Source organism: Protobothrops mucrosquamatus, unplaced genomic scaffold, assembly GCF_001527695.2.
Source record: "Protobothrops mucrosquamatus isolate PMUCROS unplaced genomic scaffold, P.Mucros_1.0 scaffold4388, whole genome shotgun sequence".
NCBI lineage: Eukaryota > Metazoa > Chordata > Lepidosauria > Squamata > Viperidae > Protobothrops > Protobothrops mucrosquamatus.
Genome location: NW_015390301.1, coordinates 30,443 through 57,190, shown reverse-complemented (window position 1 = coordinate 57,190; position 26,748 = coordinate 30,443). Strand labels below are relative to the sequence as shown.

At 46.3% G+C, this 26,748-nt stretch overlaps 2 protein-coding genes across 2 annotated transcripts; both read right to left on the bottom strand.

The window, feature by feature from the left end:
* Positions 1-1,239: 1,239 nt before the first annotated feature.
* ST6GALNAC6 (ST6 N-acetylgalactosaminide alpha-2,6-sialyltransferase 6) lies at positions 1,240-5,091 on the bottom strand. The gene is made up of 5 exons (XM_029286645.1): positions 5,026-5,091; positions 4,221-4,400; positions 2,822-3,219; positions 1,547-1,654; positions 1,240-1,459 (listed from the first exon to the last, which is right to left on the bottom strand). Exons 1-5 carry the CDS (start codon positions 5,089-5,091, stop codon positions 1,270-1,272), a joined length of 942 nt encoding a protein of 313 aa, XP_029142478.1. The 3' UTR covers positions 1,240-1,269.
* A 10,577-nt stretch (positions 5,092-15,668) lies between these two features.
* On the bottom strand, positions 15,669-21,472 carry ST6GALNAC4 (ST6 N-acetylgalactosaminide alpha-2,6-sialyltransferase 4). Its single transcript, XM_015828299.1, has 5 exons — positions 21,418-21,472; positions 20,504-20,689; positions 18,627-19,039; positions 17,480-17,587; positions 15,669-16,259 (listed from the first exon to the last, which is right to left on the bottom strand). Exons 1-5 carry the CDS (start codon positions 21,427-21,429, stop codon positions 16,070-16,072), a joined length of 909 nt encoding a protein of 302 aa, XP_015683785.1. The 5' UTR covers positions 21,430-21,472; the 3' UTR covers positions 15,669-16,069.
* Between the last annotated feature and the right edge of the window lie 5,276 nt (positions 21,473-26,748).

Genomic DNA, 26,748 nt, shown 5'->3' with positions numbered 1-26,748 from the left:
TGTGTGATCTTTTAACCTGGCTCTTCCAGCTGGGGACAGTGGACTTCGCAACCCAACAGGTAGAAATCATTGAATTGAGAAAGATGAATGGAGAGCCAAGTTTTGAAGGGGAGAAACAGACGGGTCCCCGAAGTGCAAAGAGCAATTCTTTTATTGAATTTTGCAAATTGAGATTGTCGCAATTCCAAAAGTCATTTGGGGAGCTGGCAAATCAGAGGCCAGGGCTGTGTTGCCAGGCTGAATAAGCTGCCCAAATTGCCTGGGTGCTGGGGCACTGGCCACCCACCATGGGGCAGAAAAAGTAAGATCAACAGAACTGGGCACAGGTGACTGCACAGGTAAGGGAATTCTTCGCTTGCCCAGCAGTAGGTAGGAAAGTCCTTCAGAAACTTTTTAAGGGGTTCTTTTCCTGAGCCCAGATAGGACTGGATGACCGCCGGAGGGCTGTTTCCTGTCTCCCCTGCTCTTCATTTTAAATTTTATTTTATTTTTTTGTCATAGGGAAAGAAGAAAAAAATAGCACCCCGATGCTTGCTCTCCCCGATGCTCCCAAGATTACAACTCCCATCCTGCCCAGCCATGGGAGGGGAGGTTTTGCCCAGTGGTCCCCCCCCCTCTAAAAAAAATAAATAAATAACACCTTTGGAAGGACCGAACAGGTCAAGCGAGAGGGGTCAAGGGCAGCTAAGCAGATGGCGGGGGCCTCACAAGTCTCCTCGTCCCTGATCCCCAGCGAGTTGGCTGGGGATAATGGGAGTTGGAGTCTTCAGTTCAGGAGGGCTCCCCCCCCCCTCCAGGATCAAGTCTCTGAAGTCGAACAAGGCAGCGAAAAGGAGCCAGGGAGAGAGAAAACAAATCCCTCTTGGAGAACTTACCAACCGCTAAGCATCCAACTAGAACCAACTTGGATGGGCTGCCATCCAACCGCGAACTTGTCGGACTTCTAATTTCCCACAATGCCCCGAGGCGCTCCTCTGTGGCATGATGGGAAATAACACAGCGGTCCAGGAACCAGAGAGGGGGAAAAAAATCTCTCTCGGAGAGCTTACACCGAGCTCCACCGGTCCTAGAAGAACCTTACAAGGGGGTTGAGATGGGCTTCCATCCAACTGTGGGACCGTCAGACTTCTCATTTCCCACAATGCCCCAGGGCGCTCCTCTGTGGCATGATGGGAAACTTAAAACCTCCAGGCTCTGCTAGCCAGGCCCAGCTAGGGTGGGGCGCCTGCAGGATCCCGGCTTTGGCACTTGTGTGGTCTCCTCGTGGCCCTACTCCCACTCGGGGTGCGAGAAAGTGATGTTGTACAGACTAGCCCATTTGGCGAAGACCCGTTTCTCGGTGATGAAGCGGTGGTGGTTCCCTTTGTGGCTGCGTTCGTTGCGGATGTACGTGGTGCATTCGTCCGGCCCCTTCGGTTCGTAGTAGTGGTAGGGCAACCGGTGGGGAGGGGTCTTCATGCTGGGGAGGGGGGAGAAAGGCCAGGTGAGGTCGAGAAAGGGGAATCCCCCCTCCCCAGCCTCGGAAGCCAGGCGCGGGGCAACTTACGTGCAGTAGCTGGGGGGCACCATCCCGTAAACGTGGAGTTTGTCGCACAATTCGACGGCGATAACCATGGTGAACCATCCGGTGCTCAGCCACGAGCGTGACGTCTGCCTGGGGAAGGGCAGAGGAAACCGGAGAAGGGAAGAAAATATTTTTGACACTTCCTTTTGGGCGGTGAAAGGGCGGGAAGGACGAAAGGAAGAGGCTTCTGTTTGCCTTTCGCCAAGGCGCAGGGTGGCTACATCAGAGTTTCCTCAAGGTTGGTGGACTACACCTCCCAGAATTCCCCAGCGCTGGCTTGGAGACCATCTGTCAAGGGTCCGGTTGGCGAATGCAGAAAAAAAAACTCATTCTGTCAATCTGCCACTCAACTTCTCCCTCCCTCTCTCTTTCTCCCCCTCTCTCTAATCTATCATATATGTCTATCATCGATGTATCGCTATCTGTCCATCCATCCATATTTATCTGTCTGTCAATCAATCATCTATCTATCTATCATCTATCTATCTATCTATCTATCTATCTATCTATCTATCTAGCTAGCTAGCTAGCTAGCTAGCTAGCTAGCTAGCTAGCTAGCTAGCTATCATTTAGCTATCATCTATTTATTTATCATTTATCTATCATCTATCTATCTACTATCTATCTATCTATCTATCTATCTACCTACCTACCTACCTATCTAGCTAGCTATATCTATCTATCTATCTATCTATCTATCTATCTATCTATCTATCTATCTATCTTTCTATCTATCATCTATCTATCTATCTATGTATCTATCTATCTATCTATCTATCTATCTATCTATCTATCTATCATCTATCTATCTATCTAGCAATCTATCTATCTATCTAGCTAGCTAGCTATCTAGCAATCTATCTAGCTATCATCTATCTAGCTATCATCTATCTGTCTGTCTGTCTGTCTGTCTGTCTGTCTGTCTGTCTGTCTGTCTGTCTGTCTGTCTGTCTGTCTGTCTGAAATACAGGAATTAAACACGGTTCTAATTCGGCTAATTGATTTTGTAGGAGTCTCACTAAGTTTTAGCTTGCTAATTTTTCTGGGAACTCTTTTGACCGAGGCAGAAACTTTGCAAAAGAAAAAAAAACCCCTCATTCTTAATTTCTTGAATTAAGTTCGGTCTGATTGGGGCTGATGTGTTTTTTTGAACCCCTAAAAAGCTTCTCTCTCCGCGACTGTCTTGAGGCTAGGAGTTCCGCAGAATCTCGGCTCAAGGTGTGAAATACCTGCCTTCCTTCCATCCTACAGACTCACCTGTCCTTGCCCGTCTCTTTTTGGAACAGGTCGTCAAACTGCTGCATGCGCTTCGGAGAAGCCACGAAGGCGGTCATGTTGGGGAAACTGAGGCTGACCCGTTCGATGAGCTTGACGATGCTCTTCTGCATCTTGACGGGGGGACCCCAGAAAATTAAGACGTTCTCGGGGGTCTTGTTGATGAACTCCTGCGGCCTCTTCAGGACCCGGAAGGCGCTGGAATGAGCGATGACGCGGAAGGTGGTCTTGTTCCCCACGTCCTCCCAGAAGCCCGTGGTGGGCGCGTCGTTCATGCGAATGGTGCATTCGGTCTGGTCAATGTCTCTGCCCAGCTTGCTGCCCAGGAGGTGACTGGAACTGGTGATGAGGACGCACTGATCGCAGTGACGGTCTAAGGGCTGGGGTAAAAAGTAACCAGGTTGGAGCAACGAGAGATGGCGGTTTGGCTTCGACAATCCAGGAGAAGAAGGAGCAAAAGAAGAGAGAGCAAAGAAGAGGAAAACGGAGAAGGAGAAGGAGAAGGAGAGGAAGAAGGAGTGGGAGGAAGAATTGGGGAAGGAGAAAAAAGGAGAAGGAGGTAAAGGAGAAAGAGAAGACAGAAGGAGAAAGAGGAGGAGGAGTGGTGGAAAGGTAGAAGAGCAAAGGAGGAGAAGAAGAAGGAATGGGAGGAAGGGAGGAAGAAGAGATAGACAATGAGAATGAGAAGAAGATAAGAGAAAGAGAAGGAGTCATGAAAAGAAGAGATAAAGAGAAGAAAAAGGAGATGAGGAGAAGGAGATGGAGGAGAAGGAGAAGGAGTGGTCAAAAGGGAGGAGATAAAGAGAAGAAGATGGAGAAGGAGAAGATGGAGGAGAAGGAGTTGTCAAAAGGCAGAAGGAGGAAGAGATAAAGAGAAGGAGAAGAAGGAGGAGGAGGAGAAGATGCAGAAGTAGAAGGAGAAGGAGTTGTCAAAAGGAAGGAGGAAGAGATAAAGAGAAGAAGATGGAGAAGGAGAAAATGGAGGAGAAGGAGAAGGAGTTGTCAAAAAGCAGGAGGATGAGATAAAGAGAAGGAGAAGGAGGAGGAGGAGGAGAAGATGGAGAAGAAGAAGGAGAAAAAGTTGTCAAAAGGGAGGAGGAGGAGGAGGAGATAAAGAGAAGAAGATGGAGAAGGAGAAGATGGAGGAGAAGGAGGAGTAATTTGGCCCCTTTGACCCCTTCAAAATTCAGATTTGGGAAGCCCCTTCCTCAAAAACACCCCGTTAATAGAAAACCACAATCCTTGGCTTGTTGAAATCCAGAACCCGGGTAAATTTGTCGAGGTCGTTGAGACACCTTGGGCAGAAAATCCCTCTGACTTGGGGGACCTCCCGGCCCCAAGGGAAGACCCCAGCCCAACCCACCCCAGCCCCTCCCCCTACCTTCCCTCCAGAGACAGGCACGTATTCGCCTTTCACCCCCCACTTCTTTAGGCTGGAGGGCAGCGGCGTCTTGTTCCGGGGAGCGGCGTAACGGAGGCCTTCGCCCCGGCTGTTGGAATTGTAAATGATCAGCAGCATGAACAAGGCGAAGAGGATCACCAGGACGACGGCGTGGGGGCTCTGCAGGGGCGGAGACAGAAGCGGGAAAAGGGACCACCAGGTGATCCAGGAGGTCAGCCATTTTCACTTGGACGTTTGCAAAAATTTGACGCATTTCGCTTTGGGCAGCCTCTACTCTCCCCCGGCTTCCCTTTTTTAGCCTGAATTTTGCAAATGCCGTTTTGGCTGATAAATAAACTTTCTCCCTGTTGCTACACAGCCACATTTTAATGGGTTTTATATATTTTTTTTTAGGAAAAACAAACAGGAGAAAAGTTACATCTTCGCCCTTTTGTTTCTTCCGAGAAGGGCTAAAAACAGGAGGCCGAACTTCGCTCCACATGGAACAGGCCTTTCAGCCCGAGCTTGATGGCTTGTGGGGGGGGGGGAACCCCCCCTACAGGGAGGGGCTTTCTAACCCCCCCCCAGTCTGTCTATTTCCTGGACTACAAAACCCATAAAAGCTAGAATTAAACCCTCCTTCGCTGCCTGGAACCAGGCCTGAAATCTTTGCAAAGAGATTGCATGCAGCAGGGGAGTTAAATTTTTGCAAGAAAATGGACCTGTTTTATCCCTGGCAGATGGAAATCCCCCCCCTCTCTTTATATCCTGGGGAGGGGGGTGTGTCTCCTGCTTGAAATCTCACCTTCCAAGAAAAGATGATGGGGGGTAGAGTCCTTTGCCCCAATTTCGCCCTGCCAATGCACTTCATGGCTGTCCTCTCTCTCTCTCTTTTTGCATTTTGCTCTTTACTCCTTCTCCCATCCCACTTTTCTCTGTCCCTCCCCTTCCTGTCTCTCTCTCTCTCTCCAAAGGAGCTGGACTCCAAGTCCCATCAGCCCCAGCCTTGGGTGGGGAGGCTTAGCTATTAGGAATCTCCTGGGCCAGATTCAGGAGGAGAAAAAAAAAAGAGTGATCCTTCCGACCAGCAAAGTCAATGTGGGGGGGGGCAAGATGGATTCGCTTTACGACCAAATTATTCAATTCACGACGAGTTAAGAGGTTAAGCAGTGATTTGCTGAACCCCCCCTGGCCAAAAAATGGCAGTAAAACTGGGCGCCTTTGACCGCGGCCTGGAAATTCCAGCCCCAATTGCTGGTCGACAGTATCAGATGTTGCATTTTGCAAACTAGGGCGACGTAAAAAAAAAAAAAAAAAAAAAGGATCCGGCCCCAGTTTGCACCACTGTCCCATTTAAACGCAGACATCCAGGAACGGGGCGGTAAGGGTCTGAAGGCGTTCCTGCCAAAAAAATTCCTACCTTGTGGTTTTTCATTGTGGTAGCCGCAGTTTAGGGTGGAAACTCAGTCACTCTAGCCCGACCACCTGGATTAAAAGTGAAAGACACAAAGTCACCTCAAGAGCGCCAGGTTTGTCTTCAAACCTTAGAACCCCTCTGTCTTTCGTTCATTCTATCACTCTAACCACTCAACTTCTCTCTCTCTCTCTCTCTCACTCACACACACACACAATCTATCATCTATCTATGCCTATTACCTATGTATCTCTGCCTCTCTGTTTCTGTCTGTCCGTCCTTCTGCCTATCTATCTGCCTATCTATCTGCCTATCTATATGCATTATCTATCTATCTATCTATCTATCTATCTATCTATCTATCTATCTATCTATCTATCTATCTATCTATCTATCTATCTATCTATCTATCTATAGATGTAGATATAGATAATAGATATAGATGATATAAATATAGATATTTAACAGACGTTGTGGGTGCTCCAACACTGGAAGTTTATCTATCTATCTATCTATCTATCTATCTATCTATCTATCTATCTATCTATCTATCTATCTATCTACCTACCTACCTACCTACCTACCTACCTACCTACCTATCATCCATCCATCCATCCATCCATCCATCCATCCATCCATTCATCCATCCATCTATCTATCTATCTATCTATCTATCTATCTATCTATCTATCTATCTATCTATCTATCTATCTATCTATCTATATCTATCTATCTATCTATCTATCTATCTATCTATCTATCTATCTATCTATCTATATATCTATATCTATACCCATACCCATACCCATACCCATACCCATACCTATCCCTATCTATCTATCTATCTATCTATCTATCTATCTATCTATCTATCTATCTATCTATCTATCTATCTATCTATCTATCATCTATCTATCTATCTATCTATCATCTATCTATAGCTATCTATCTCTATCTACAGATATAGATAATAGATATAGATATTTATCAGACGTTGTGGGTGCTCCAACACTGGAAGTTTATCTGTCTATCTATCTATCTATCTATCTATCTATCTATCTATCTATCTATCTATCTATCTATCTATCTATCTATCTATCTATCCATCCATCCATCCATCCATCCATCCATCCATCCATCCATCCATCCATCCATATCTATCATCTATCTATCTATCATCTATCTATCTCTATTTATCTATCTCTATCTATCTACAGATATAGATATAGATAATAGATATAGATATTTATCAGAGGTTGTGGGTGCTCCAACACTGGAAGTTTTTAAGAAGAGGTCGGACAAGCATTTGTTCTGAATGTTATAGGATCTCCTGCCCAAGCACAGTGTTGGACTAGAAGACCTCCAAGGTCCCCTCCAACTCAGTTATTCTGTTAAAAACAACTTTCTGCCTCAAGTTAAATGCCGTTTTATTTTGTACAAGAAGAAAGGAATTCCTTTGAAAGGAATTTGGGGATGATTTATTTATTTATTTATTTATTTATTTATTTATTTATTTATTTATTTATTTATTTATTTAGAGGCTGATCAAACACGGATGAGTTTAAGCGCTCCGTAAAACGCCGCTCAGGGTCTGCTCTCATTTATTATTTTAAACCATCTCTATAGCCCTCCGATCTTGTAGGAAACCCTCAGAGGCTCCCAAACTGAAACCTCTCTTTGTCTTTCAGTCCTCAATTACATAACCTTAATCATCCTTTCCGGCAAATATTATTTCTTGGGCCTTGAGTGTCTCCGCTTGAAAATGGCAGAAAAAGAACGAACAGCGCTTCAGTCAGTCGGAACTAACCATATGCAAAGCATTGTTTCAAAGCACAACACCAAGTTATGATTTAAAACTCAGGAAAATCCCAAATACTTTATCCCAAAGTACCGTACCTAAAATATTGGCATCTCCACCCAGAAACAGGCTTCTGGCTTTCTGAGATCCAAATGGAAGCAGAGATTGCTTTGTTTGAGAGCTGCTCCCTGGCAGCAAATGGAGAAATACACTAATTTTCCATAAAAGGAAGGAGGGAGGGAGGGAAGTATGGGAAAAAACACAAGGCTCGCAGGGAGGAGAAAGTCCAAGGGGCAGAATGAAGTACATAGATTAACTTTGTTGTCTCAGTTTCTCTAGGTAATCTCTACCTCCTTTAGGCAATCTCTGTTGAACAAGAAATAAGAGCATCTGGTTAGAAATAAATAAAAAGAAATAATCTTTCTCCTTGGATTTAAATCCCAAAGGGGAGAAGGGAGCATATTTAACCATTTCTCCTCAAAGGCCAAACTGGGTATATTAATTGCAGGTGCTTTGGAATGTATTTTATATATTATTTATATATATAAATATATATAAATATATATATATGGAATGTATTTATATTTATATATATATGGAATGTATTTTATATATATATTACCGCTTTATAAAACCCTAGTGAGACCACACCTGGAATACTGCAGACCATTTTGGTCACCATACTACAAAAAAGATGTTGAGAGTTTGGAAAAAAAAAATCAGAGAAGAGCAAATATATATATATATATGGAATGTATTTATATTTATATATATATGGAATGTATTTTATATATATATTATCGCTTTATAAAACCCTAGTGAGACCACACCTGGAATACTGCAGCCCATTTTGGTCACCATACTACAAAAAAGATGTTGAGAGTTTGAAAAAAATTCAGAGAAGAGCAACTAAGATGATCCAAGGCCTGGAAACCAAAACATACGAAGAACGGCTGCAGGACTTGGGCTTGGCTAGTCTAGAGAAAAGAAGAAATAGGGGAGACATGATAGCAGTGTTCCAGTATATGAGGGGCTGCCACAAAGAAGAGGGGGTCAAATTATCCTCCAACGCACCAGAGAGAAGGAGAAGAAACAATGGTTGGAAACTGATCAAAGAGAGAAGCAACCTGGAATTAAGGAGAAACTTCCTGACAGTGAGGACAATTAACCAGTGGAACAGCTTGCCACCAGAAATCGTGGGCGCTCCATCCCTGGAGGTTTTTAAGAAGAGGCTAGACATTCACCTGTCTGAGACAGTATAGGTTCTCCTGCTTGATCAGGGAGCTGGACTAGAAGGCCTCCAAGGTCCCTTCCAGCTTTATTCTATTCTATTTAAAAGGAAAAATAATCTGGAGGAAGGTGGGGGCAACCCCCCCACCTTCATTTACCGTGGCAGGATGTCTCCTTTGAACGAAAGTGGGGGCACAGCAAGGAGGGCCTTTTCCTTCGTGTCGACGGCGCCATTTCTGTCTTCCGGAACGGTCTTCCATGCGTCTGGATTGTTTTTCTCTGAGCCTCACATCACTGCTGGGGTCCAGAGAGAGAATATGCAAGCAGAGCTGTGGAATAACCACGATGCAGGTCAGGATGAGTGCTAGCTTTATGCTCAAGCAAAAGGAAAGACAGAAAAAGAAAATGAAAATGAAAAAGGAAGGAAGGAAGGAAGGAAGGAAGGAAGGAAGGAAGGAAGGAAGGAAGGAAGGAAGGAAGGAAGGAAGGAAGGAAGGAAATAACAGTAACAGTAACAGAAATCATATAACAAAGTTGGTGGTCTTCAAATCCAATCCCCTGCTGAAATAGGAGACCCTATACTCTTCGGGACAAGAAAGAAAGAAAGAAAGAAAGAAAGAAAAAGAGAGAGAGAGAGAGAGAAAGAAAGAGAGAGAGAGAGAGAGAGAGAAAAGGAAGGAAAGAAGGAAGGAAATAATAGAAATAATAGAAATAGAAATAATAGCCCCGGGAGGGGTTAATTTACCCACTGGTCCAGCCCCCCAGTTTTCAAAGGAGTGGAGGAGTTTAAATGGCAAAGACCAAGCTGGCATTTTGGAGGCAAGTTGTTCCACTGATTAATAGAATAACAGAGTTGGAAGGGACCTTGGAGGTCTTCTAGTCCAACCCCTTGCTCAGGCAGGAGCAAAGGCATTTGTAGCCCACACTCGTAAAAATGCAGTTTTCACAAACAGTATTGTTTTAAAAAAATGTCCTGGTCCAGAGAGGGAAAACTGGCTGCTGTTTAGAGGTTTCCAGAATAGCAGATTTTTTTGGGGGGGTGGGGGTTGACCAAACTACACGATGCTTGCCAATTCCACATTTCAAACGCCAAAGAGAATGTCATGTTTTTGCCTCTTCTCAACATCCAACAAAAGGGGTCTGTTCCCATCCCATCAACCCACAATTTTGATTTTATTTCTTTCTTTCTTTTTTTTAACAACCAGAAGCGAGCCAGCTTCATAAATTCCTGCTTGGAAATAAACTAAAACCACCATTGTCCAACCTCCCACCCCCCAAAAAAAGTTTGGGGAGCCCCTGGCAGTTTCTGAAAAGTAAGGCTGTAGTTAATTAAGGATAATGGGCATCGCTGTCCCCTTTCCCATCACATTTTTCTTCTAATTCTTTTGTCTGGTTTACTCAGGTGATGCCAGCCAAGTCTGAGTGCTGCTTTTAATTCAGTTTTCATTTCCAGAAAGCTAATGACTCAGAAGGGCTTGATGCCATTTTAAAGGGATATCTTTTTGATTGGTATCTATTCATATTTTGCAAAACGGAGGAGCAGGAAGAACTGGCTAATATAATGTGCTTTTGGGTCAAATCCAGAAAACTGCAGCAAGAAAAGACAAGTTCCGAGTTTGAACAGCACTCAGAATGTGAAATTGCTGCATACAAACCAGCCATGGTTCAACCGAACAATGATAGACAAGCAATCCATGGTTTATCTCAGCCTCCAGAAACTGTCCAAAACATCTCAGCCTCCAGAAACTGCCCAAAACAACTGGAATACAGACAGATTTGCACAAATGTCCCAGCAAACCTTTGGGGTGAGGGTTTATTGGTTTGGCACTGATCCAAAGATATTGGTGACTGATGACAGCCAAGGATGGAAGGAGGGAACCTGCGGAAGTTGTGAGTAGACGAGGCCTAGGGATGTGTGTAAACACACACAGAGGGAGGATTCCCACGTATACATTGGGAAGTCCAGTATGCAAGAAGGCAAGGCAAGGGAAAGAAAGAGAGAAAGAAAAAGAAAAAGAAAAAGAAAAAAAGAGAAGAAGGAAGGAAGGAAGGAAGGAAGGAAGGAAGGAAGGAAGGAAGGAAGGAAGGAAGGAAGGAGGAAGGGCAGAGAAGGGGAAGGGGGAAAGAAGGAAAGAAGGAAGGAAGGAAGGAAGGGGGAAGGTAAAAGGGAAGGAAGGAAGAAAAAAAGGAAGAAATTGAAAGAATGAAAGAAAGAGTAGGAGAAAAAGAAAGAGAGAGACAGAGAAAAAAGGAAGGAAAGAAGGAAGGAAGGGGGAAGGTAAAAGGGAAGGAAGAAAGAAAAGAAAGAGAAATTGAAAGAAAGAAAGAGAAAGAAAGAGTAGGAGAGAAAGAATGAGAGAGACAGAGAGAAAAGGAAGGAAAGAAGGAAGGAAGGGGGAAGGTAAAAGGGAAGGAAGGAAGAAAAGAAAGAAAGAAATTGAAAGAATGAAAGAGAAAGACAGAGTAGGAGAGAAAGAATGAGAGAAACAGAGAGAAAAGGAAGGAAAGAAAGAAGGAAGGTGGAAGGTAAAAGGGAAGAAAGAAAGAAAGAAAGAAAGAAAGAGTAGGAGAGAAAGAATGAGAGAAACAGAGAGAAAAGGAAGGAAAGAAGGAAGGAAGGAGGAAGGAAAAAGGAAAGGAAGGAAGAAAGAAAAGGAAGAAAGAAAAAGAAAGAAAGAAAGAGAAAGACAGTAGGAGAGAAAGAATGAGAGAAACAGAGAGAAAAGGAAGGAAAGAAGGAAGGAAGGTGGAAGGTAAAAGGGAAGGAAGAAAGAAAAGAAAGAAAGAAATTGAAAGAATGAAAGAGTAAGAGAGAAAGAAAGAGACAGAGAGAAAAGCAAGGAAGGAAGGAAGGAAGGGGAAAAAATAGAAATAGAAATAATAGAAATAGAAATACCACAATCTCTTCTCCCTGGTCAGCTGAACTTTCACTGAACAAGCCCCACATTGTCTGGTGGGTCAATCCACCCCTTGAAGCGGAAAAGACCGGCTTGAGCTCCAGAGGAACAAACTATGGTCCAACATCCCCCACTTTCTCGCTGCCATCCAGCATCCATCTTAAGCCAAGCTGCTGATTCTCGGAGGGGAGGGGGGCACCCGGCCCTTAAGCCTGCCAGGAAATGCCCGGGCAGCTCTGGTTTTTTTCACCCAGGCCGTCAAAAAACACCCAACCACTGCCCAGAAAAAAGAGTTTTATCTCTGGATCTGGGCAAAGTGGGGGACAGGTAGGGCTGTACCCCAATAATTGGGCATCACCTCCCTTCCTCATGCCCAGATGCTTCAAGGCATCCAATCCACCCAGCCTCTTTTCCTTGCCTTGGCACATCCGTGCCCCCCTTTTTCTTCTGAATGCTAAAAACATTGCAAAGAGGGGGGGGGTTTGCGAGGGCCCCCCATTTTTAAAGGCTTTTTCAGCTGCAAACATCGCCTCGTCTTCCAACATCCCTGCCTGCCACTCCTGAAACGGGGATCAACTCTCCTGATGCTTCTTTTCCCAACGGGAAACAAATCAGACCGGCCAGATGGATGCCAAGATCTGTTGGGGGGCCCCCCAGCTTCCTCCAGTAGGGGTTTCCCCCTTCCTAACCCCCCAAAATCCAGTCTGCTGGGCAAGGCCCGGGAGGGGTTAACTTACCGCTGGTCCAGCCACCCGGTTTTCCAAGGAGCGGAGGAGTTAAAAGGACAAAAAACAGGCTGGCATTTTGGGGTTCGGGAGTGTCTCCAAGCTAGCTCCAAATTCCGGGAAGCAGAGGTGGGGTCGGGTCTCTCCTCTGTCCCCCCCCCCAAAAAGCTGGACCCCGTTTTAAGGGCAGCGCCTCTCTGAGAAGGTTACAGAGCATCCAGCGAGAAAATCTGGAAGGCAGAGGTTTGCTGGGTCCTAGCGTGTGTCTTTTTCTCTCTGCTTCCCCCCTTTCTCCTCCTCCTCCTCCTCCTCTCCTCCTCCTCTCCTCCTCCTCATCCGCCTGCTGTGCCCTGATCCAATTTCAGCAGCTTCCAAAAAGGGAATGCCTAAGACTTTTCCTCCCAAGGGATGGCAGCTGACGGGGACGTGGCGAGAAGATGGCCAGGCTGTTCCCAGGTTTTCGGTCTCTTTTTCGGCTTGGAGGAAAGGATTTTAGAATAGAATAGAATAGAATAGAATAGAATAGAAATAAGGAGTGGAGTGGAATGGAGTGGAATAGAATAGAATAGAATAGAATAGAATAGAATAGAATAGAATAGAATAGAATAGAATAGAATAGAATAGAATAGAAATACAGTAGAATAGAAATACAGTAGAATAGAATAGAATAGAATAGAATAGAAGAGAAGAGAAGAGAAGAGAATGGAATAGTTGGAAGGGACCTTGGAGGTCTTCTAGTCCAGCCCCCTGCTCAAGCAGGAGAACCTATACCATCTCAAGACAGGTGATTGTCTAGTCTCTTCTTAAAAATCTCCAGTGATGGAACGCCCACAATTTCTGGTGGCAAGCTGTTCCACTGGTTGATTATCCCTACTCTCAGGAAGTTTCTCCTTAATTCCAGGTTGCTTCTCTCCTTGATCAGTTTCCAACCATTGTTCCTTGCCCTGCCCTCTGGTGCTTTGGAGAATACCGTGACCCCCCTCTTCCTTGTGGCAACCCCCCAGATAGTGGAACACTGCTATCATGTCTCCCCTATTTCTTCTTTTCCATAGACTAGCCAGACCCAAATCCTGTAGCCGTTCTTCGTATGTTTTGGTCTCCAGGCTTTGGATCAAATCCAGAAAACTGCAGCAAGAAAAGACAAGTTCCGAGTTTAAACAGCACTCAGAATGTGAAATTGCTGCATACAAACCAACTACGGTTCAACCGAACAATGATAGACAAGCAATCCATGGGTTATCTCAGCCTCCAGAAACTGGAATACAAACAGATTTGCACAAATGTCCCAGCAAACCTTTGGGTTGAGAGTTTATTAGTTTGGCACGGATCCGAAGATATTGGTGACTGATGACAGCCAAGGATGGCAGGAGGGAAACTGAGGAAGCCGTAAGTAGACAAGGCCTACGGAAGTGTGTAAATACATACAGAGGGAGGATTCCCACATATACATTGAGAAGTGAAGTTTGCAGAACTGAAGAAAGGAAGGAAGGAAGGAAGGAAGGAAGAGAAAGAAAGAAAGAAAGAAAGAAAGAAAGAAAAGAGGAAGAGGGGAGGAAGGGAAAGGAAGGGAAAGGGGGAAGGAAACAAACAAGAGGCAGAAGAATAAACCAAATTTATTGATATTGGTGATTGATGACAGCCAAGGATGGAAGGAGGGAAACTGAGGAAGCCGTAAGTAGACAAGGCCTATGGAGGTGTGTAAGGAGGGAAACTGAGGAAGCCATAAGTAGACAAGGCCTACAGATGTTTGTAAACACACACAGAGGGAGGATTCCAACATATACATTGAGAAGTCCAGTTTGCAGAAGAAACTGAAGATAGAAAGAAAGAAAGAAAGAAAGAAAAAGAAAAAAAGAAAGAGAGAAAGAAAGAAAGAAAGAAAGAAAGAGAAAGAAAGAAAGAAAGAAAGAAAGAAAGAAAGAAAGAAAGAAAGAAAGAAAGAAAGATGAAGCGAAGGGAAGGGAAAGGAAGGGAAAGGGGGAAGGAAGGAAAGGAAGGAAGGGCAGGGAAGGGGGAAGGAAAGATGGAGAAGGGGAAGGAAACAAGCAAGAGGCAGAAGAATAAACCAAATTTATTGAAAATGTATTTCTAAGCCACAGTTGAATCCCTCCTGAATCTGCCCTAACCCCCCCCCCACTCCAAATTCTCCTGTTGTTCCCTCCCCAGTTTTTGCTGCTGCTGCTGCAGACTGTCTGCCACAGAGGACCAAACAAAGATTGGGGGCGGAAGGAGGGCAACCTGAACCCATCTCCCTGTCCTTGAAAGAAGCCCCATCACAGCATCCCCATCATCCCGGGATCGGAATCTGGTTGCTGGGCAACCAGCAGGCGTTTCCAAGGGTTACAGCATCCCGGGACACCTGACCGCCTTCCCATTCGGCTTCTGACCACCGAAATCAACGGGAGAAGCCAGCTTCGCTTATGGACCGTGTGATTGGCTTACCAGCCAACCCTGGGGGGAAAATCACTTAACAACCGCCTTGCTTAGCAACGGACATCCCGCTGCCGAACGTGGTCGTAATTTGAGGACTGCTTGTGCTCAATCCTCTGGGCTCAGGAGAGCTGGTAAAGAGGCCACTGGAGGGTGGATATGATGATGGAAAGAAGCCACGTTAGGTCTAGCTAAGCTGTAAACAAGCCAGTGTAGACTGGTTGAGTTAAACATCCGAGTCGATTTTGGACTTTTGACATACCGGATTTCCTTCCGTGGTTCTGCCCAAGTATTGCAAATTTTACCAAGTTAAAAGAGGGCAGCAGAGATTAAATAGGATCTGTGTGTGTGTGTGTGTGTGTGTGTGTGTCTGTCTCTCTCTCTCTCTCTCTCTTCTCTCTTTTTCTCCCCCTCTCTCTTTCTTTCTCTCTGTCTCCTTCTCTCCCCCCTTTCTTTCTCTCTCTGTCTCTCTCTCTCTCTTTCTCTCTCTGTCTCTCTCCTCTCTGTCTCTTTCTTCCCCCCTCTCTCTGTCTCTCTCTGTCTCTCTCTCTTTCTTTCTTTCTCTTTCCTCTCTCTCTCCTCTCTCTTTCTCTCCCCCTCTTTCTCTCTTTCTCTGTCTCTTTCTCTCTGTCTCTCTCCTCTCTGTCTCTTTCTCTCCCCCCTCTCTGTCTCTCTCTCTCTCTTTCTTTCTCTTTCCTCTCTCTCTCTCTCTCCTCTGTCTCTCTTTCTCTCCCCTTTCTCTTTCTCTCTTTCCCTCTTTCTCTCTCCTCTCTCTTTCTCTCCCCCTTTTTCCCTTTCTTTCTTTCTTTCTTTCTCTCTCTCTCTCTCTCCCCCTCTTTCTTTCTCTCTCTCCTCTATCTCTCTTTCTCTCCCTTCTCTCTTTCTCTCTCCTCTCTCTTTCTCTCCCCCTTCTTTCTTTCTTTCTTTCTTTCTTTCCTCTCCCTCCCTCTCTCTCTCTCTCTGCTTTCGTGGTGGTTGTGCCTTTAATTTTCAGGGAGGGCTTTTGCAACACAAAAACATCAAAATCTCCTTCTTCTCGATTCAACCCTCCAGAATCTGCCTGAAAGAGGAAGCTGCCTTAAGAGCATCAAACCTCAGCATTTGACAAGAGCATTTCTGTTTGCTGTGCAAGGACCGTAACACGTCAGCAGGCACAGAGGAAATAATAAAAAACAAAACAGGAAGAATGTGCAGTCTCTCAGCGGAAGTTAAAAATCGGTAGTCAACAGAAGAAGGAGGAGAGATGTTTGGATCACTCAGACGTCGTCCTTCCGTGCAAGTTTTCTGCAACGCCGTAATTACTCCGGCCTCCCCACGTGGCAAAGCTTCAGCCAGCCAGCCACAAATAGCCCCTTCTACCCATCGGACCATGACGGATGAGTGAAGATAATGTTCCTTTTCTTGGCCCAGCGAGAAAAAATGGCCTTCTCGGTGATGAAACGGTGCCCGCCGTGGGCAGCTTGTTCATGGACCTGGTACATCTGGCATTCGTCCAGCCGCCCCTTCTCAAAATAGTGGTAAGGCACCAGAGGCTGGTTCTTGTCTCTGCCAATCGAAGGAGCCAAGTTTAAACCACTATATATAGCCCGGCCTGTTAAGAACCGACATGCAGCAGTGATATTCCCTCAAAGTCAGCTTGAAATAACTGGCCATTATAAAACAAAAAAGACTGATTCAGGCCATAGAGAATAGAATAGAATAGAATAGAATAGAATAGAATAGAGTAGAGTAGAGTAGAGTAGAGTAGAGTAGAGTAGAGTAGAGTAGAGTAGAGTAGAAAATAGAATATGGAATAGAATAGAATAGAGTAGAGTAGAGTAGAGTAGAGTAGAGTAGAGTAGAGTAGAGTAGAGTAGAGTAGAGAATAGAATATGGAACAGTAGAGTAGAGTAGAATATGAAATAGAATAGAATAGAATAGAATAGAATAGAATAGAATAGAATAGAATAGGAGAATGAATGGAATATGGAATATGGAATAGAATAAAATATGGAATATGAAATATGAAATAGAAATAGAATGGAATGGAATGGAAAATGGAACAGAATAAAATATGGAATATGGAAATATGAAATAGAGGAGAGGAGAGGAGAGGAGAGGAGAGAAGAGGAGAAGAGAAGAGAAGAGAAGAGAAGAGAATAAACAGAGTTGGAAGGGACCTTATAGGTCATCTAGTCCAACCCCCCACCTCACCCAAGCAGGAGACTCTACACCATTTCTGATAGATGGCAGTCCTGACTCTTCTTGAACACTTCCAGTGATGAAGCTCCCACAACTTCTGTAGGCAACTCCTGTTCCATTGGTTGATTTCTTTTGTTATTGTTACCTGGGGAAGAACATCTCCACCCTGGCCACCAAGACCTGAAAGTGTAGCCTCCCAGGGATCAAGATCATCTTGGAGATGTTCTCTACCTCTCCATCCTGGCCACCAAGACCTCAAAGCATTGTCTCCCAAGATGTAAGGAATCAAGATCATCTTGCAGATGTTCTTCACTTCTCCACCCTGGCCACCAAGACCTCAAAGCGTAGCCTCCCAAGATGGAAGGGCTCAAGATAATCTTGGAGATGCTTTCCACCCTGGCCACCAAGACCTCAAAGCATAGCCTCCTGAGATGGAAAGGATCAAGATCACCTTGGAGATGTTCTCCACCTCTCCACCTTGGCCACCAAGACCTCAAAGCGTAGCCTCCCAAGATGGAAGGGATCAAGAGAAGGATGGTCTCATCTGCTTTCCAGCCCAGGAAGGCCACCTCCGAATTACTTACTTGCAGTGGTTCTCACTGACCATGCCGAAGACGAAAATCTGCTCGCACAACTCCATCGCCAAAACCATGGTGAACCAGCCGGTGCTGAGGAAGGAACCGGACTTCATCCTGCAGGTTGGAAAGAGAAGATGCTGAGATATGATGCAGGAGGAATCAAGGCGAAGCTCTGCCAGATGCTTGATGGTGGGTTTGCCCAAGGAGCTAAGCCCCGGTTGTTTAATCACATCCTGGGTTGTATAAACAGAGGCACAGAATCAAGATCACGCAAAGTATTAGCACCACTAGTAAGGCCACACCTGGAATACTCCAGCCAATTTTGGTCACCGTACTACAAAAAAAGATGTTGAGACTTTGGAAAAAGTTCAGAGAAGAGCAACTAAGACGATCCAAGGCCAGGAGACCAAAACATATGAAGAACGGCTGCAGGATTTGGGAATGGCCAGTCTAGAGAAAAGAAGGACTGGGGGGGACATGATAGCAGGATTCCAGTATTTGAAGGGCTGCCACAAAGAAGAGGGGGTCAACTTATTTTCCAAAGCACCAGAAGGCAGGACAAGAAACAATGGATGGAAACTAATCAAGGAGAGAAGCAACCTGGAACTAAGGAGAAACTTCCTAACAGTGGGAACAACCAGTGGAACCACTTGCCACCAGAAGTTGTGGGTGCTCCATCACTGGAGGTTTTTAAGAAGAGACTGGACAGCCACTCATCTGAAAAGGTATAGGGTCTTCTGCTTGAGCAGGGGGCTGGACTAGAAGACCTCCAAGGTCCCTTCCAGCTCTATTCTGCAAACAGGGATCACATGACCCCCAGGACACTGCGACCGTCATAAACATGAAGCAGTTGCTAAGCCTCTGAATTTCGATCCCATGATCATGGGGATGCTGCAAAGGCCCTAGCTGTGAAAAATGGTGATAAGTCACTTTTTTCTCTGCCGTTGTAACAGCCACTGAACAAACAGTTGTGAGTCGAGGACTAGCTGAAGAAAACAACAGCGTTCTAAAAGTTCTAAAACAAGAACCTGTGACTCAACATTATGAGCGCTTCGGTCCTCACGTGCTACCTTGAATTCCACCAGCCGCTCCACTTCTTCCAAGCTTTCCATGAGGTCACCAAGCACGGAAGCCGGGAGGTCCTTCTGCTCACCTATTTTTCCCCGTCTCCAGTTGAAAGAGCTCATCGCAGTGGGCCATCATTTTCTCGGTGAGCGTGTAGAGACGCAAGGCCGGATACATCTCCTTGACCTTCGCCAGCATCCGATAGACCAAGCCGATCTTCTCCCGCCTCATCAACCTGGGAGGACCCCAGATGATGTAGGTGGTGTCGCAGGACTGCTTGAAGAAGTAGCTCTGGTTGCGTAGCAGCAAAGGGATGCTGGTGTGGGAGACCACCCGGAGGGTGCTACGGCTGCCCACATCTTCCTCGTAGCCCTGGGTGGGCGCCTGGTTCATACGCAGGACGCATTCCTTGGCGTCAATCTCCTTCCCCGAACGGGAACCCAGCATCTGTCCAGAACTGGACACCACGGCGCACTGGCGGCAGGGCACCTGGGCCAGGGGCTAACCAGAAGGGACAGAAAAAATTAGAAGATGTGTGGAGAACAGGCCGTAGCATTGCTCTCTACACTAGAGGTCCCCAACCCTGGTCCGTGGACCGGTACCGGGCCGCGGCATGCCAGCAACCAGTCCACACAAACAAGCAAAGCCCCATCCGCGGGATGCAGGCAGCAGACAAAATCACGCACTCTCCGGTCCGTGGAAAAACCTTTCTCCACAGAATCGGTCCCTGGGACCCAAAAGTTCGGGGACCTCTGTTCTAGGCTAAAATTGGGGAGGGGGATTCTTCGGCCAAGAGATTTCTCCCCCTCTACCAATGTTCAATTTTCTTTCCCACCTTTTCTCCGAACTGGCTTTGCGACGTAGTCAATTCCGAACGGTTATATAATATTATAACCCAACTTCAAGATGTGTGGATTTCAATTCCCAGAATTCATTTAAGTCTGGGAGTTGAAGTCCACACGTATTAAAAATTGTCATGGTGGAGGAACACCACTCTAAGCAATGAACTTCAAATTTCATAGGAAGGAAGGAAGGAAGGGAGGAAGGAAGGAAGGAAGGAAGGAAGGAAGGAAGGAAGGAAGGAAGGAAGGAAGGAAGGAAGGAAGGAAGGAAGGAAGGAAGGAAGGAAGGAAGGAAGGAAGGAAGGAAGGAGTTGGAGAGGGAACATTGCTTTTAATACCAAAAAGAAAAGAAAGAATTTAATGAAAAACAGAATAAAATATATAAAAATGGGATGGATGGATGGACGGACGGACGGACGGACGGACGGAAGGGAAGGAAGGAAGGAAGGAAGGAAGGAAGGAAGGAAGGAGTTGGAGAGGGAACAAAGGATTGCTTTTAATACCAAAAAGAAAAGAAAGAAGATAATGAAAAACAGAACAAAACATATAAAAATGGGATGGATGGATGGAAGGAAAGGAAGGAAGGAAGGAAGGAAGGAAGGAAGGAAGGAAGGAAGGAAGGAAGGAAGGAAGGAAGGAAGGAAGGAAGGAAGGAAGGAAGGAAATGTGGACTTCAGTTCCCCAATTCTCCTGGCTGGGGAATTCTGGGAATTCTTAAAGTTGCCGAGGTTGTAAAACCCCGCTATAATCAAAGAATATTACATTTCTTCCGGCTGGGTCTTGCCAGAAAAAACTTTACTGTGATTGGCTGATACGCCACACAAAAGCACTCCACCACACAACCTTTTCATGCCACCCATTTGTGTAGCTGAACTCTTCTTCGGGTCGCATTAATTCCTAGATAAGCACTCCAGACTGTCAAAAAGCTTTTGTTATGTATCTAGGTAGCATTCTCACATTTTTAAGCACTCTCCTATATATATCTCCTCTCTCGCAAGGAGAAATCTAGCATCAAGGGGCCATTTAGAATGCATTTATTTAGGGGGTTTTTCGGGTACCAAGGTTTTCCTGCCCCACGCCGCATCGAAATTGCCTTTCTTCCCAACCTTGACGTCGGACTCACCTTTCCATCCGGAACGCTGATGTAGCCCTCAAACCGGGCAGTTTTAAAACTCCGTTGCCACTTGCCCCCTTTTTCTTCTTGAGGCTGGCAGCTGAACCAACACAGGGAGCTACAAAGGTGTGGGCACAGCAGGAAATAAAGGATGCAGCAGGCACACAACACAACGAGAGTGAAGAACAGGCGCGACTGCAGAAGAGAAGAAGACGCGGCGATAACCAGCTGGATACCCAGGCAGGATTCAACCCAACAGAGATAACAAAACAGGGACCTTGGAGGTCTTCTAGTCCAACCCCCTGCTCCAGCAGGAAACCTTGCACCATTTCAGACAAATCACTGTCTAATCTCTTCTTTAAAATCTCCAGTGTTGGAGCATCCACCACTTCTGGAGGCAGGTTGTTCCGCTGATTAATTGTTCTAACCGTCAGGAAATTTCTCCTTAGTTCTAGGTTGCTTCTCTCCTTGGTTAGTTTCCAACTGTTACTTCTTGTCCTGCCTTCTGGTGCTTTGGAGAATAATTTGACCCCCTTTTCTTTGGGGCAGCCCCTCAAATATTGGAAGGCTGTTATCATGTCTCCCCTAGCCCTTTTCTTCATTAAACTAGACATACCCAATTCCTGCAACCGTTCTTCATATGTTTTAGCCTCCAGTCCCCTGATCATCTTTGTTGCTCTTCTCTGCACTCTTTCCAGAGTCTCAACATCTTTTTAATATCGTGGCGACCAAAACTGGATGCACTATTCCAAGTGTGGTCTTACCAAAGCATTGTAAAGTGGTATTAACACTTCACCTGATCTTAGAGAGATGGTCTAAGTTTGTCAACCCTCCCCCCCCCCCAAAACTAGGTAGACCAGAGCAGAAAATCAACTGCAGAGATCTGGAGATCTCTGGAGATTTGAGAGCCTTTGGATACTTACAAGCACCTGCATTCTTTAAGGAGTTTTCAGCCATGTATCTGGCTTGGAATTCTGGGACAGGTGCCCTGTAAAGAGACAGACAGGTGAGCAATTCCAGAGGCGGCTTCTGCACGCACACAGAGATTCTCAACCCCCCAGGTGTTGCTTGTTCAAAAGACAAGTGGACTTTCCTGTTTTGTTTTATAATAATTAATAATAATAATAATAATAATAATAATAATAATAATAATAATAATAATAATAATAATAATAATAATAANTCCAGTGTTGGAGCATTCACTGCTTCTGGAGGCAGGTTGTTCCACTGGTTAATTGTTCTAACTGTCAGGAAGTTTCTCCTTAGTTCTAGGTTGCTTCTCTCCTTGATGAGTTTCCATCCATTGCTTCTTGTCCTGCCTTCAGGCGCTTTGGAGAATAGCTTGACTCCCTCTTCTTTGGGGCAGCCCCTGAGATACTGGAATACCGCTATCGTGTCCCCCCTCGTCCTTCTCTTCATTAAACTAGACATACCCAATTCCAGCAGCCTTTCCTTATATGTTTTACTTTGAAAACATTTCGCTTCTCATTCAAGAAGCTTCTTTGGTTCTAGCTGACAGGTGGGAAATGGAAGGATTTATTTAATGGAAGGAAAAAAGAAAGAAAGTCCAGTTGCCTTTTAGAAAAAAAAACAAACACCTTTGCGACTACTGAGGCCTTAACAAATCTGGTCCCCCAAGCCATAAGCGGCATCTGAAGAAACTATTTACAACGTTAAGAAGTTTTTAAGAAGAGACTGGACAGCCATTTGTCTGAAATGGTATAGGGTTTCCTGCCTGAGCAGGGGGTTGGACTAGATGACCTCCAAGGTCCCTTCCAACTTTTTTATTATTATTATTATTATTATTATTATTATTATTATTATTATTATTATTATTATTATTATTATTATTATTATAGAATTCCGTGTGTCACACAAGTTGCCAGAATTAGGACTTTGGGTTTTGTTTTGTTTTTTAAAACAGCAATAAAAAAAATGGACTGGTTTTAGCCAAGGGATCTATCATCTATTATCAGCAAAGCTGATAAGTGTATTAGCAAGACAAAGGAAGAGTGTTTGCTTTTGCAAGCCTCATTTCAAAACTCACTTTCTTTGCTTGTAGACTGGGAGTGGTGTTGTAATTAAGTGGCAACCAGAGAAACACAAAACTATTTCATCGGGTTTTTCCCCCCTCCTGACAACTACGCTAGGTTAATATTAAGCGAAGTGTTGATTAATAAAGTCGGTTGGCCAATCATCACATGAAGACAGGGAATTCTTCCAAGTACGATCCATTCAGGGCTAGGAAACCGGCCACATTTTCGCTGTGGTTAAACCCTGATTCCCAGGAACCCCCTCCGTGTCAGAGCTGCCCCAGGGGCAGATGTCCTAGGAAAGTAAAAGTGAAAGAAAGACTCCGTTAGGTTGAAGTGGAAAAGTCCACTTTTACTAAGAGAGGCTGGTTACAGTAGAGTCAGGCGGAATCTGAAATTCCCCAATAATACAAAATTAACCTCTTGATTGCCCCGGCCCTTTCTTCACAGTCCGCCCGTGTGCAGCCAATCCGGCACCACCGATATATTTGAGAAGTGCTGAGGTGTTTAGGCTGGTGAAATTCCACTCTCAGGGTACAAGGCCTTGAAAACGTTGGCAGGGACCGGATTCCAAAACACTCTGTTGTTCCTCAACTGTTAATCTCTCTCTCTCTCTCCCCCCCCCCCGATTTCCCACCCTAAGTATACAGTGTTATTGCCCATTGTTTCCCCACCACCACCTTCCTTGCCCATTTGATGGCAGAACGTCAGCGAGGCACCCGAGCCCAAGGTGGTGGATCTGACACTCACTTCCTAGAAGTGGATGCTAAGGAGTTGTAGTCCTTCAATAGCTGGCAGGCCACAGCTATTTAAAAATATCGGTTCACAACATTCTTAAGAGAGGGGCCACGGGTTAGAGTCCCTCTGTTCAGGGGCCATGGGTTAGAGTCCCTCTGTTCAGGGGGCACGGGTTAGAGTCCCTCTGTTCAGGGGGCACGGGTTAGAGTCCCTCTGTTCAGGTGCCATGGGTTAGAGTCCCTCTGTTCAGGGGCCACGGGTTAGAGTCCCTCTGTTCAGGGGCCATGGGTTAGAGTCCCTCTGTTCAGGGGCCACGGGTTAGAGTCCCTCTGTTCAGGGGCCAGGGGTTAGAGTCCCTCTGTTCAGGGGCCATGGGTTAGAGTCCCTCTGTTCAGGGGCCACGGGTTAGAGTCCCTCTGTTCAGGGGCCATGGGTTAGAGTCCCTCTGTTCAGGGGCCATAGGTTAGAGTCCCTCTGTTCAAGTCGATAGGAATAATTTTGCCCCCCCGTCCCCCCCCCAAAAAACCACAAATCAACCTAACAAGGAATTGAACCGCGTTAACCATCCGGAATCCAGGCGGATGGGAGAAGAGGTCAGAGACAGACTGGCAGAAGAGCGCAGAAGGACGCTCTGCACATGCCCCGGAGTCTCCTCCGAGGGACAGGAGCGGAGGGGGAAAGGGGTCCCCCTCCGCAGGATGGCAATGGGGAAAAGAGAGAGACGCACACACACACACACACACACACCCTTAGATCTGCGCCGATTTATTCCTAGCAAGCCGCCGGGGGCGAAGGCTGGGCAGGGCGTGCCAAGGGAAGAAGGGCGCCAGGGAGACGCGCAAAGGAACCCCGGGGAGGGAAAGGACGCGGCGGGCAGCCTCGTGCCAGCCGTGCGCGCCCCGGGAGTGGGGGGGACCCCGGGAGCGCCAAGGGCGCGCGCCCTGGGAAAAGGCGAGGCGCGCAAGGGGAGAGTCGGAAGGGGGGGGGGTCTCTCCTCCTTCCTGGAGGATCCCCCGGGGATTTCTCCCGGCTCCAGGCAGGACGAGCCTCGCTCGCCAGCAGGGTCACCTACCAGCTTGGCCAAGGGAATGGGCAGCATCGCGCGCGCCAGCGCCTCTCCAAACGCGCCGGGCTCTGGCGGCCCGGTTCGTCTCCGGCTGGGCAGAACCGCCACCTCTTTAAGAGCTCTGCAAAGCAGCGCGGGCTCCGCCTCCGACCTCCCCCCTACGTCCCACCCACAGCCCTCCACGATCCCCCCCCCACTCCGCCTGTCGGGAGGCGGCTGCGGGCTTTCCCCTCCGCTGGAGAGGTCGGGCAGAAAACCGCGGCGCGCAAGAACGCGCCGGGGCGATGGTTTCGCAAGACCGCGAGGTTTCCTCTCTAGGCTGGTCTTTTATTCCGTGGAAGCGTCGTGGGAGGGTCGGCTAGGCTGTCAGGGCTGGGGTGTATGTGAAGGCGGGGGGGGGCAGGATCCGTTTGGGGGGGGCAGTGGGTTGACAGACGAGGGCTTGTTTGCTGCCACCAGCATGCTGCGCCTCGATGGAAAGCAAAGCGGAACGGGGGCAGGATGGGCTTCCTGGTGCTGAAGCCAGGGGCCCAGTTCGCACGAGACGCTAAGCTGGGGGTGGGGTTGATGGGCTGGCAGTTCAGGACGTGTGCAAGTTCCAGCTTACATACGTCCTCCCACCCGCTGCTGTAGAATTCCTCTTCATTTGTCCGCTTGTATCTTAGGGTTTCTGTTGTTTTATGTAGTAGCCTAGTATAACTTATGTTGTTTGCCTATTTAGTACCCTACGACCATCACTGAGCGTTGTATCTTATGATTTATGATGAGTGTGGTTTTGTGTTGATTATGATCATGATTTATCGCCTGTTGCTTGTATGTACACTGAACGTTTATGCACTGGAGACAAATTCCTTGTGTGTCCAATCACGCTTGCCCAATAAAGAATTATTATTCTATTCTATTCTATTCTATTCTATTCTATTCTATTCTATTCTATTCCTATTCTACTCTACTCTACTCTACTCTACTCTACTCTACTCTACTCTACTCTACTCTACTCTATTGTACTCTATTCTCTAATTCTATTCTATTCTATTCTATTCTATTCTATTCTATTCTATTCTATTCTATTCTATTCTATTATTTATTCCCTATCCTATCCTATCCTTATTCTATTCCATTCCCTCCATGATGTCTAACCTATCTTTCCAAAGGTGGTAAAACCCAAAAAAATCAGACCTGAACATCAAGAGAAATTGGCTTGGAGAACCAAGCTAAGAAGAAGTGAGTCTAGTAGCACATATAGGAAAGCTTCTCTTCCAGGTCTCCTGTATGGCAGTGATTACCTGTACATCATACCTGTGCTGTGTCGCTCTATCTTTCTGCTTAGATGGTGTACAAAAAGGGAAGCAGGGAAGTGACGGAGGAGTTGTTTCTTATGAAGATCACCTGTTTTCTCAGGTTATAAGAGAAGGACTCTAAGTCAAGAATTGTTGGGTGTTAGTGCTGATGAACGGCTCATGGAAGTGGGGATAGGTGCCCTGCAACTGGACATATAATTTGCATAAGGTGAAGGTGTCAATGTGCAAAAACCATCCGTGAAAGGACATTTGAAGAAACATCTCCAAAATAAAATCGGTCTGAATGTCCTGTTTTCAACAGGAGTTGTTCCTCTGGAAAGACAGCCACGGATTTGTTGAGGTTCATCCATAGTTCAAGGCACCTGAAAATCTAGGGATTGTAGTTTAGGGTGCCAAACCCCAGAGGGCCAAAAGAGGGAAGCAAAGCAACATGGAGACAGATGGATACCCCTGGGCAGCGAGGTCACTAGGGTAGAAGGGCTGAATCCACCTTTTGAACAACTTCCAAGGTGGTGTTTTCAAGAACCAATCCAGTCCTTTCTCTGGAAGCTCTTTATTCTTCTCAATCCAATTCTCCTCCCTTCTTTGCCCCTCGTGGATCGGGACCGTAATCATTTGAGGAAGGAGCTCTTGATTAGCCCCAACACCTTTGTCTGGATTGGGTTGGCCTACACCGCACCAAGATGGACACGTCAACCATTCTTTTTTTCCTACAGAGCTGGAAAGTTATGATTTGCAGGAGGACACTGTTTGTTTGGGAGAAGACGGATGGTGCCCCCCACCCACCCACCCCTGTGCTATTGTCTCTTGAGTTTGAGGGATTCAGCGCCGCCGATTGCAATGTCCACGGGGTTGAGGTGTCCACCTAGTTTTTGCAAAGCCACCGCCTCAATGTCCTCAAGAACTTCCACGCTCCGCGGAAAACTGCCCACTGGTCCTTGCTGCCAGGGGGCCTATTTCTAGGGAATTTCACTCAACTCCACCTCCTGGTAGTCAGGAGGTCACCATCACGAGAAGTGACTTGTGTTGGAACTTGAACAGTGATCTGCAGGGACCGGGAGAACGTATGAGAAGAGACAGGGATACCACCCGACTTTCAACTGCAACTGGCCCAGC